Source organism: Chiloscyllium plagiosum, chromosome 35 (assembly GCF_004010195.1).
Source record: "Chiloscyllium plagiosum isolate BGI_BamShark_2017 chromosome 35, ASM401019v2, whole genome shotgun sequence".
Lineage (NCBI taxonomy): Eukaryota > Metazoa > Chordata > Chondrichthyes > Orectolobiformes > Hemiscylliidae > Chiloscyllium > Chiloscyllium plagiosum.
This window is the reverse complement of record NC_057744.1, coordinates 38,520,772-38,533,511: the sequence shown is the minus strand read 5'-3', so window position 1 is coordinate 38,533,511 and position 12,740 is coordinate 38,520,772. Positions and strand designations below refer to the sequence as shown.

The following is a 12,740-nucleotide window of genomic DNA, read 5'->3' as shown; positions in this document are numbered from 1 at the left end:
GAGGGTGCAGAGAAGGTTTACCAGGATGTTGCCTGGAATGGAGAATAGGTCGTACGAGGGTAGTTTGAGAGTGCTAGGCCTTTTCTCGTTGGAACGTCGAAGGATGAGGGGTGACTTGATAGAAGTTTTTAAGATGATCAGAGGAATAGATAGAGTAGACAGTCAGAAACTTTTTTCCCCGGGTACAACAGAGTGTTACAAGGGGACATAGATTTAAGGTGAAGGGTGGAAGGTATAGGGGAGATGTTAGGGGTGGGTTCTTTACCCAGAGAGTGGTGGGGGCATGGAATGCGCTGCCTGTGGGAGTGGTAGAGTCAGAATCTTTGGTGACCTTTAAGCGGCAATTGGATAGGTACATGGATGGGTGCCTAAGCTAGGACAAATGTTCGGCACAACATCGTGGGCCGAAGGGCCTGTTCTGTGCTGTATTGTTCTATGTTCTATGTTCATCAGTCGCTGTTTCAGTGTGTTGGTAGATTTGTGGGCTACCATGAAGCCAAGGGGTTAGAATAGTCTGATAGTCATTTCAGAGATGTGGTTGATGTATGGTAATGTGGCCAGAGTTTCTGAGCACGCTGTGTCTGCTTGTTTGGGTATGTTGTATAGGAATCGGCAGACAGTGTTGAGGGTACCTGTTCTTCTTGAGTATGCTGTGTAGGTATTACGTATAATACCTATACTAGAGACCAAGACACAGAAATAGAAAGCAGGACATAACACCAGCGCTTCACCAGAGGCTCACTGATGATTTTACCTAGCATGGGAACGAAATATCTGAAAACAAACCTTCCGGCTCAGCGAGCAAACTTACAACATGAGTTTACAGTAATATATACAACTTGCAGAGGAGGACAACTCGTACAATCTTGCTCTGAAGTCCAAGGTATCTTTGGTATTTTATATGGAGCTGCATGGTTATATCTGGCATTGATCCCAACCTGCAACCATTGTTTGATGGAAAAGGTATTCTTTTATGGACAGACTCGGACGTTGCCAGAAGCAACAGGAGACCCCAAAAATAATTGAAAGATAGCTAACAAAAAGCAGGATTCTCTTCTAAAGTCATTCCTCTGTTAACACCATGGGCAAATATTTGGATTTTTGGGTTTCCCCACATAAGAAGAGCTTATATCGTGACCAGTGTATCAACAACTTCTCAGCAATGACTGTCTCTTGCTGCCTACGCTCTCTGCCAATTATTTGGAGGTTACATGCTGTTCACAGAGGTTTGTGACTAAGATTCTTGACAAATGCATGTGATTTGAAGATCCTTAGGATTGCTTTCCACGTGGTTAAATTTCACTGGTGAGTCCAATCATTGTTGATTCCAGCCATGAAACCCATGTTTGTGTTGTTGACATCAGTAAAACTTGAAAAAAGAAATTCTGAACAAAAAGGAGCGAAGTTTCATAACAGATCTTTAATTATTATCAATAATACAAGACTCTTGCTTCAACAATAGAGCTTAGAACTTTCAAAACTTTACAATTAGTATCTGTTCAAAATGGTCTTGCTGTCTCAGATGATTCTAATTCTAGGGGACTAGATCCTGGCAATATCTCTGAAAGGCACCAACTTCCTTCCCACTTTCTGGCTCGAATTTTGTGATTCAACTTCTAAATACCTGCTCTCCAAGTAGCATCCCAGGCTTTTACAAACTATCTATGCATTCTTGATGCAGCACAGAGTGTAATAATTGTTTAGATGAAGTTGAACAACTTGGTTCAGTAGATTCCCAAATCTGAAATTAGAGATAGATCTGACAGCGGTCATACTCTGCTATTTGTTGCTCTTCAAGAAATGTTCAAGATTTATGGACACCAGGAGTTCTGATTTACTTAAACCCTCTTAATAAAAAAATGAAAAAATTGTGGATGTTGTAAACCAGAAACAAAAACTGAAGTTTCTAGAAAAGTTCAGCAAGTCTGGCAGCATCTGTGAAGAGAAATCTGAGTTAACATTTCGACTCCAGTGACCCTTCCTCAGAACCATACGTTATGTTAAATCCTCTCAAGCAGACAACACTGACCCAGATTCTGTGCTGATCTCTAACAGTCACTGGTCTAATTTATTCCTTACTAGAGGAGTAGAGGTTTAGACATGGAAATAGGCCCTTCAACTCAACCTGCCCATGCCGCCTCGTTTTCACAATTAAAGTAGTCCCTTTTGCCTATGTTTGGTCCATATCCTTCCATACCTATCCCATTCATGTACCTGATTAAATGTTTCTTAAATGATGAAGTTGTACTCAATTTCACCACTACCTCTGGCAGCCTGTCCCAGACACTCACCATCCTCTGAGTGCCCCTCTGGACCTTTGGTATCTCCCCTCTCATCTTAAACCCTCTGCCCTCTAGTTTTACATTCCCCTACCACAGGAAAAAGCTGTTGGCTATCTACCTTACTTATGCCCCTCATGATTTTATAGATCTCTAAAAGGTCACCCCTTGGTCTCCTACGCTTCAGGGGAAAATTCCCAGCCTATCCAACCTCTTCTTATAACTCAAAATCTTCCAGACCAGGGAGCATCGTAGTAAATCTTTTCTGTATTCATTCTAGTTCAATAATATCCTTTCTCATAAGACTTTCTCTCATAAGACTTTCCCTCCAGACCAGGCAACATCTTAGTAAATCTCCTCTGCACCTTTTCCAATACTTCCACGTCCTTCCTGTAATGGGGTGACCAGAACTATACACAATATTTCAAGTGCGGCTGCACTAACATTTTGTATAGTTACAGCATGACATCATGGCCCCAGAACTCAATCCCTCGACTAATAAAGCCTAACACATCGTATGCCTTCTTAGCAGCACAACCAGAAGTGCCCGCAGTATTCCAAATGTGACCTCACCAATGTTTTCTTCAGTTGCAACAAGACTTCCCAACTCCTATACTCAGTGCTCTAACTGATGAAAGTAAGCGTGCAGAAAGCCTTCAGGTTATTTCCAGTGAGAGATTTTGTCCATTCAACAAAAGTATTTCATTCCGACATTTCTTCTTGAGTCAGTTTTAATCTGAGTTCATGTTTTTTAAGACAACAGCTTATTTTAAAATTTAATACAATGCCCAGTGAAGTGATATACCTTCCTGAAAAATGAGAATTAGTCACCATAGTCGAGCAGAATATGAATGCAGTTTTCTTGTGGACAGATTGACAGTTTCTAAGTTTGTTTCTTCCTCAGTTCTGAGAGACCAGGAAAAGAACTGGCCTTGCTATGAGTGTAACCGTCGCTTCACCAGCTCTGAACAGCTCCAGCAACATCTCAACATGCATGATGAGAAGTTGGATTTCTTCAGCAGGTACATCCATGAATGCATATGGAATCCTCAGATCTTATGCATCCCAGTAGGAATAGGGGGAGACGGGAGAGGCAAAAGAGGTGGAGGAGTGGCATTGTTAATCAGGGATCGTATCACAGTTACAGAAAGGGAGATCATCAAGGAGCATTTGTCTACAGAACCAGTATGGGTGGAAGTCAGAAACAGGAAAGGAGCAGTCACTTTATTGGGAGTTTTCTACAGAGCCTTCAATAGCAACAGGGACGTAGAGGAGCAGATTGGGAGGCAGGTTATGGAAAGGTGCAGAAGTAACAGGATTGTTGTCATGGGTGACTTCAACTTCCCTAATATTGATTGAAACCTCCTTAATTTAAATAGTTTGGATGGAACAGTTTTTGTCAGGTGTCCAGGAAGGGTTCCTGACTCAATATGTAGATAGGCCAACTAGAGGGGAGGCCATATTGGATTTAGTGCTTGGCAACGAACCATGCCAGGTATCAGATCTCTGAGAGCATTTCGGTGATCGTGATCACAACTTCCTGACCTTTATATTACTCATGGAAAGGGATAGGACCAGATGGCATTGGCAAGTATTTAATTGGGGGAGAGGGAATTATAATGCTATTAGGCAGGAACTGGGGTACGTAAACTGGGAACAGATGTTCTTGGGGAAATGCATGACAGAAATGTGGAGGTTAGCGCATAGAACAGGCCCATCGGCCCTTGATGTTGTGCCAACCTGTGAACTAATCTAAGCCTCTCCCTACACTATCCCATCATCAGCAATGTACTTATGCAGGGATTGTTTAAATGCTGCCAGTGTGGCTGAGTTAATTACATTGGCAAGCAGGGCATTCCATGCCCTTACCACTCTCTGAGTAAAGGACCTGCCTCTGACACCTGTCTTAAATCTATCACCCCTCAATTTGTAGCTATGCCCCCTCATACAAGCTGACATCATCATCCTAGGAAAATGACTTCCAATTAAATCTGTTGGACTATAACCTAGTGTTGTGTGATTTTTAACTTTGTACATCCCAATCCAACACCGATATCTCCAAATCATAATCCTTTGATCACCTTGTATGTCTCCATCAAATCCCCTCTTAGCCTTCTTCTCTTTAATGAGAACAGACCCAAGTCTCTCAGCCTTTTCTCATAAGACTTTCCCTCCAGACCAGGCAGCATCTTAGTAAATCTCCTCTGCACCTTTTCCAATACTTCCACATCCTTCCTGTAATGGGGTGACCAGAACTGTACACAATATTTCAAGTGCGGCTGCACTAACGTTTTGTATAGTTACAGCATGACATCATGGCCCCAGAACTCAATCCCTCGACCAAAAAAGCCTAACACATCGTACGCCTTCTTAACAGCACCACCAACCTGGGTGGCAACTTTTAGGGATCTATGTACATGGACTCCAAGATCCCTATGCACATCCACACTACCAAGAATCTTTGCATTTACCCAGTGATCTGCCTTCCTGTTATTCTTCCCAAAGTGAATCACCTCACATTTATCTGTATTGAACTCCATTTGCCACCTATCAGCCCAATTCTACAGTTTATCCAAGTCCCCCTGCAACCTGCAACATTCTTCCACACTGTCCACAACACCATCCACTAACTAACCCATCCACCTATGCCTGTGTCCAAGTCATTTATAAAAACGATTCACAGCAGTGGTCCCAAAACAGATCCTTGTGGCACACCACGAGTAACTGGACTCCAGGCTGAATATTAGATTACTTACTTACAGTGTGGAAACAGGCCCTTCGGCCCAACAAGTCCACACCGACCCTCCGAAGAGCAACCCACCCAGACCCATTCCCCTACATTTACCCCTTCACCTAACACTACGGGAAATTTAGCATGGCCAATTCGCCTAACCTGCACATTTTCTTTGGACTGTGGGAGGAAACCTACGCAGACACTGGGAGAATGTGCAAACCCCACACAGACAGTTGCCTGAGGTGGGAATTGAACCCAGGTCTCTGGCGCTGTGAGGCAGCAGTGTTAAACACTGTGCTACTGTTCCACCCATGTTTTCCATCAACCACCACTCACTGCCTTCTTACAGAAAGCCAGTTTCCAATCCAAACTGCTAAATCACCCTCAAAACCATGCCTCTGCATTTTCTCCAACAGCCTACCATGTGGAACCTTCTCAAAGGCTTTACTGAAGTCAATGTACATCACGTCAACTGCCCTACCCTAATCCACATGCTTGGTCACCTTCTCAAAAAACTCAATGAGGTTTCTGAGACACGACTTGCCCTTGACAAAACCATGTTGACTATCTGCAATCATATTGATGCTTTCTATATGATTATAAATCCTATCTCTTATAATTCTTTCCAAAATGTTTCCTACAACAGGTACAAGGCTCACTGGTCTATAATTACCAGGGTCATCTTGCTGCCCTTCTTAAACACGAGCATAACATTTGCAATTCTCCAGTCCTCTGATACTAAACACGTAGACAATGATGACTCAAAGATCAAGACCATAGATCAAGATCATCTCCTCCCTAGCTTCCCAAAGAATCCTCGGATAAATCCCGTACGACCCGGGGACTTGTCTACTTTCACTAATTGAGAACACCACCTTCTTACTCACCTCAATCCTTACAGGTCTAATAGCACATATCTCAGTCTTCTCCTCTACAATATTCTCCTTTTCCTGAATGAAACCAGATGAGAAATATTTGTTTATCACCTCTCTGATCTCCACAGGTTCCGCATACAACTTCCCACTTCTGCCTTTGACTGGCCTACCCTAGTCATCCTTTTATTCCTCACGTACCTATAGAAAGCTTTAGGGTTCTCCTTTATTCTACCTGCTAAAGACTGCTCATGTCCTCTCCTTGCTCTTCTTAACTCTCTTTCTTTAAATCCTTCCTTGCTAATCTGTAACTCTCCATCGCCTCACCTAACCCATCTCGTCTCAACGCCACATAAGCCTCCCTCCTCTGCTTAACAAGAGATACAATTTCTTTAGTAAACCACGGTTCCCTTATCTTTTCACTTGCTTCCTGCCTGACAGGGACATACCAATCAAGGACATGCAATATCTGTCCCTTAAATCAGCTCCACATTTCAATTGTCCTCGCCCTCTGCATTTTGCTATCCCATTCTATGCATCTTAAGTCTTGCCTAATTGCATTATAATTGCTCCTCCCCCATCTATAATTCTTGCCCTGTGGCATGTACCTATCCCCTTCCATTGCTAAATTAAACGTAACTGAATTATGGTTGTTTAGGAAGCCCTTGTTGATAGTGCTGGACAGGTTTGTCCCACTATGGCAAGGAAGGGATGATAAGTTGGAAGAACCTTGGATGACAAGGAATGTGGAATATCTAGTCAAGAGGAAAAGGAGGTTTGAGGAGGCAAGGATCAGACAGGGCTCTTGAGGGTTACAAGGTAGGCAGGAAGGAACTGAAGAATGGATTTCAGAGAGCTAGAAGGGAGCATGAAAAGGCTTCAGCAGGTAAGATTAAGGAAAATCCTAAGGTATTCTGTACTTAGGTGAGGAACAAGAGGTTGGCCAGAGTGAGGGTAGGGTCAGTCAGAGATAATGGAGGGAACTTGCACCTGGAGTCAGAGGAGGTAGGGGAGGTCCCTAATGAGTACATTACTTCAGTATTCAGTACTGAGAGGGGCCATGATGTTTCTGAGGACAGCATGAAACAGATTGCCATGCTCAAACAGGTTGATGTCAAGATGGAGGGTGTGCTGAAAATTTTGAAAATCCCCTGGGCCAGCTGGGATATACCCAAGGCTACTACAGGAATCGAGGGAAGAGATTGCTGCACCTTTGGCGATGAACTTTGCATCCTCACTGTCCATTGGAGTAGTGCCAGAATATTGGAGTTTTGAAATTGTTATTCACTTGTTCAAGAAAGGAAAATCTTCAATAGGGATAATCCTGGGAATTACAGATCAGCCAGTCTCACATCCATGGTAGGTAAAGTATTGGTGAGGATTCTGAGAGATAGGATTCATGATTATTTGGAAAACCATAGTTTGATTAGAGATAGTCAGCATGGCTTTGTGAGAGGCAGGTCATGTCTCACAAACCTTATTGAATTCTTTGAGGATGTGCCAAAACACATTGATGAAGGTAGAGCAGTGGATGTGGTGCACAAAGGAACCTCAATTATCCGATCGGCATGGGCAGGGAGTATTTTATTCAGATAACCAAATAACACAGTTTAGCCAAGCATCAGGACCTTGCAACCTTGTTCAGATAATCCTAAATTCAGATAATTAATGTTCGGATAATTGAGATTCCTCTATACATGGATTTTAGCAAGGTAAAAGTAAGGTGGCTTGGGATACCTGGAAATGTGTCTGTCTGGCTACAGAATTGACTGGCCCAAAGAAGACAGAGGGTGGTGGTAGATGGAAAGTATTCAGTCTGGAGCTCGGTGACCAGTCGTGGTCCACAAGGATCGGTTCTGGGACCTCTTCTCTTTGTGATTTTTATAGAAGACTTGGATAAGGAAGTGGAAGGGTGGGTTAGTAAATTTGTCGATGACACAATGGTTGGTGGAGTGGTGATTAACGTGAAGGGCTGTTGGAGATTGCGACGGGACATTGACAGGATGCAGAGCTGGGCTGATAAGTGGCTGACTGAGTTCAACCTAGAAAAGTGTGAAGTGATTCATTTTGGAGGGTTGAATTTGAATGCAGATTACAGGGTTAAAGTCGTGATTCTTGGTAGTGTGGAGGAACAGAGGGATCTCGGGGTCTATGTCCATATGTCCCTCAAAAGTCGCCACCCAAGTTGATAGGATTGTCAAAAATGTGTATGGTGTGTTGGCTTTCATTAGTAGGGGGATTGAGTTTAAGAGCGTCAAGGTTATGCTGCAGCTCTATAATACCCTGGTTAGACCACACTAGGTTGCTTCATTATAGGAAGGATGTGGAAGCTTTTTAGAGAGAGTGCAGAAGAGATTTACCGGGATGCTGCCTGGACTGGAGAGAATGTCTTATGAAGAAAGGGTTGAGGGAGCTAAGGCTTTTCACACTGGAGTAATGAAGAATGTAAGGTGACTTGATAGAGGCATACAAGCTGATGAGAGGCATAGATAGAGTGGATAGTCAAAGACTTTGTCCCAGGGCAGAAATGGCTATCACGAGGGGGCAGAATTTTAGGATGATTGGAGGAAGGTTTAGGGGAGATGTCAGAGGTAGGTTCTTTACACAGAGTGGTGGGTGCGTGGAATGCACTGCCAGCAGTCGTAGTCGAGTCAGATACATTAGGGACATTTAAGCAACTATTGGATAGGCACATGGAAGATAGTACAATGAAGGGTATGTTGGTTAGTCTGATCTTAGAGTAGGATAAAAGGCCGGCACAACGTCGAGGGCCGAAGGTCCTGTACTGTGCTGTACTGTTCTATGTTCTCCCTCTGTGTTTGTCTCTCCTTTTGTGTGTGTCTTCCTGGATGTATTTTCCATTCATAAATACGTTATATCCTGTCTCTTTTGTGAATTCCGAAGCAGTTAATGCTATTTGTTTTGATCATCTCAGTTTTAATCCTGCAAGAATCTTTGCCACCTTTATGCCATAAGCTTCAATTTTCTGAACCACTTTTCTAAGGAATACTTGAACAGTTATTCTCTAGATCTCAATTTAAAATTTATTTGCAATATAATTCCTAGATATTCATGTTGTCATTTCTTCAATCATAGCCTGATATGGCCTGCATTTCACTAACATGAACTTAAATGAACTATCTCTCATCCATTCATATCCTTCTTATGCAACTTTACTAATACAGAGGAAGCTCGATTATTCGAAGGACATGGATGTAGAGAATTTCATTCAGTTCATCGAATGTCGGATAACGCAAGTTAGCCAGGCATCAGGACATTGCGATCTTGCCAGATAATCCGAAATTCGGACAATCAAGTGCTGAATAATCGAGGTTTCTCAATTATGTCAGTAGCTCCAGTGGTAGCAATACCTAACTTGTACCAAACCCCATCATAATCATAGAAGTTCTTAGAGAGCATATAGTAATGATCCATATATTTCATTTAGTGCTATTCTGTAGAAGGGCTTATGCCCGAAATGTCGATTTTCCTGTTCCTTCGATGCTGCCTGACCTGCTGCGCTTTTCCAGCAACACATTTTTAAACTCTGATCTCCAGCATCTGCAGTCCTCACTTTCTCCCTGCTATTCTGTAGTTGTATGACACAATAGAAGAATTATTAATCGATCCTGGCAATCAGTCTGCCAATTACACAACACGTGAGAACATCATCACTTGCAGGTTCCCTACATCCTCCTGAATTGGAACTATACTGCTGTTCCTTAAGTGTTATTGGGTCAAATTCCTGGATTTCCTGGAAGCCATGCTTGTTACTGCTTCAATAAATGTTTGATGGGCGCACATTTGTTCAATCCCTTTGTGTGTTTATAATTCACATTAAGGGTGGTGAGTGCCTGACTGCACTGCCAAAGGAAGTGGTGGAAGCAGACACAATGCCAGCATTGAAGAAGCACATGGATGAATACATGAATAGGAAGGAAATAGAGGGATATGGATCCTGTCAGTGAAGACACATTTTGCACTTTCATACTAAAACTATCAGTGCAGGCTTGGAGGGCCAAAGGGCCTTTTCCTGTGCTGTCCTGTTCTTTACTCTCTGTCTTCCTCCCTAACAGCATGCTAGGTCTACTTACAGTAGTCCAAGGTGCAGATCACCACCACTTACTTAAGGGCAACCAGGGACAGGCAATAAGTGCTGGCCCAGCTTGTGATGTCTACATCTCATGAGTGAATTAAAAAGAAATTTGGCTGATCCAGTTTGTTTTTGGTCAATAATAACACTTTGGATGTTGATGCTAGGTATTCAAAGATAGCAATGTTTTTTAAAGATACTGGAGGTTGTCATATTCACTCTCTTCTCAATGCCTTTTACTTGTGTGGTGCAAATATTACTTGCCACTTATTAGGTAAAGACTGGATTTTGTCCAGGAACTGCTCCCTTTGGCATGGACTGCTTCAGTGCATAAGTTACAAATGATTTTGAATATTGTGAAGTTATCAGTGAGCATCCTACATGTCTGACCTGATGATGGAGGACAGATCATTGATGAAGTAGTTGAAGATGGTTGAGCCTTGGACATTGCCCGAAAGAACTCCTACAATGATTTCCTGAGACTGAGATAATTGACCTTGAACAAGCATATCTTCCTTTATGTATAACGTAACTTGACCAGTGGACAGATTTTCCCCCGATTCCTATTTACTTCAGTTTTTCTGGGTCCTTGATACTGCATTGGGTTAATCGTCATCTTGATGTCAAAGGCTCTGACTCATCCATTGAGTTCAGCTTTTGTTTCATGTTTGAACTGAAGCTGAAATGAGGTCAAGAGCCGAGTGGCCCTGATGAAATCTAAACCAAGCATCATTGATCAGATTATTGCTGAATGAGTGGTGCTTAATAGCACTGTGGACAATGCCTTCTTTCTCTTTACTGATGGGGTATGGATTTGTCCTGCTTTTTGTGCACAGGATTTTCCCAAGCAAGTATCCACATTGCTGGGAGGATAGCCGAGTTGTCACGAACTGGGACAGCTTGTGTGGCAAATTCCGGAGCACAATTCTTTCTAATTATCATCAGATGTTGTCAGGATTTGCAGACTTGCCTGCTGTGTCCAGTGCATTTCGCCATGTGTTGATCTCGTGTAGGGTGAAATGATTGTGTGATGGTAAGAACTTCAAAAAAAGGAGCTATCCTCTGATTTAATTATCACGTCCAAGGAGGATTGAAAAGGCAGGACCACAAATTTCACTATTTCCCTGCCTAATATATGATCTTTGGCTATTCCTTGATTTGAATGTGATATCTATTTGATCCCAAATTTCTGTAGTGACCTTCATGTGATGGAATGGGTCAATTCTCAACCTGCAACCCTTGGAGTGTCCAGCCTCAAGCATCCAAAGAGACTGTTGAATTTGCCTCCATGAGCTAATGCAGCTGATCCGCTGTTGCCTGTCCTTATTGATGATTGCCTTTTGGGAGAGATGGCTGTCAAACAAAGGGCAGTGGAGAAGGCCTTTGGCACACTGGCCTTCATCAGTCAGGGTAATGAATATAGAAGTTAGGAAGTTATGTTGTAGTGTACAGGACGTTGATGAGGCCACACTTGGAGTTTTTTTTGTATAGATATTTTTATTGGAAGTTTAACATTTTTACAAGTTTACAAAAATAAACAAAACTCTCAAGTGCAAACATTGATATACAATTAAATCTTAAATAAATAATAACCAAAATTTAACAAAAGAAAGAAAAGAAAACAAAACTCAACTAACTACTAATCTAACCTACAACTAACCAGAGTGTATAATTAACTCACTTACATTATTCAAATAAGAGAAAGGAAAAAAAAACAATGGATAACATAGAAATTGGGTAGTGAGATACATGCTCGGAATGTGTAACATCAAATGTAACAAAACCCGTATTCATGCGGGATTCCTCTCCCAAGGACCAGGCAGGTTCGTAATCTCAATTAAATAAAAGCCCTTGTTAGGATAGCCGAAATATCTGTATTCATATAATTCAAGAAGGGCTGCCATATTTTATGAAATAATTCGGTCTTTTGGTGCACCATATTTGTAAGGAAGTCAAGGGGAATACATTCCATAATTAATCTGTGCCAATTTGAAAGTCCTGGGGGGCCCTCAGCCACCCAGTTTACTGAAATATTTTTCCTTGCACGGAAAGAGAGAATAGAAAATAATCTCTTCCCGTGCATATCCAGGGAGGGTAAGTTCGAAAAGCCCAAAAGGAGAGATACAGGGTCCACTTTAATTTCCGTTCCTAAAATTTCTGTCAGGGTACTTGCTACTTTAGTCCAGTATCTACGGATCTTATGACAGGTCCATAGGCAATGTACAAGAGTGCCCACCTCTATTTTACATTTGGGACACATTGGAGATGCTCCTGCCTTAAATTTTGCCAATCGATCCATGCTATATGGGCCCTATGAAGTATCTTCAGTTGGATAGCCTGAGTTCTGTTACAGATGGTGATTCATCTGGCGTTTTCCCAAATGTCATTCCACGTTTCTATAGAGATTTCTAGTCCCAAATCCTGATCCCATGTTTTAAGCAGATTGTCCATATCTCCCAATACTTCATCATGTAGTAAATGATAAATTGTACTGACGGAAGATACCCCCATTGGTCGTAGTACTCTATATTCTCTATCTGATTTATAAGGACTATCTAATAACGTAGTCTTCTTCTATATATAATCTCAAATTTGGAAGTATCGAAAGAAGTCTCCATTAGGTAATCCAAATTTCTGACGCAGCTGTTCAAAAGACATCAGGACCCCATCTTTAAATAGATCCCCTAAACATGAGATACCCAGAGTTTAAAAGTGGCATCTAGTGCCGTCTGTAAACCCCGGTTGGAATCCCCATGCTCCCA

At 42.1% G+C, this 12,740-nt stretch overlaps 1 protein-coding gene across 4 annotated transcripts in view; it reads left to right on the top strand.

The window, feature by feature from the left end:
* Positions 1–12,740, top strand: part of prdm10 (PR domain containing 10) — a 236,734-nt gene that overhangs the window by 116,810 nt on the left and 107,184 nt on the right. For all 4 annotated transcript variants that reach the window (XM_043676952.1, XM_043676953.1, XM_043676951.1 and 1 more), the window contains exon 10: positions 3,184–3,301. In XM_043676952.1, the coding sequence (XP_043532887.1) occupies positions 3,184–3,301 (118 nt within the window). The remainder of the gene's footprint in view (positions 1–3,183; positions 3,302–12,740) is intronic.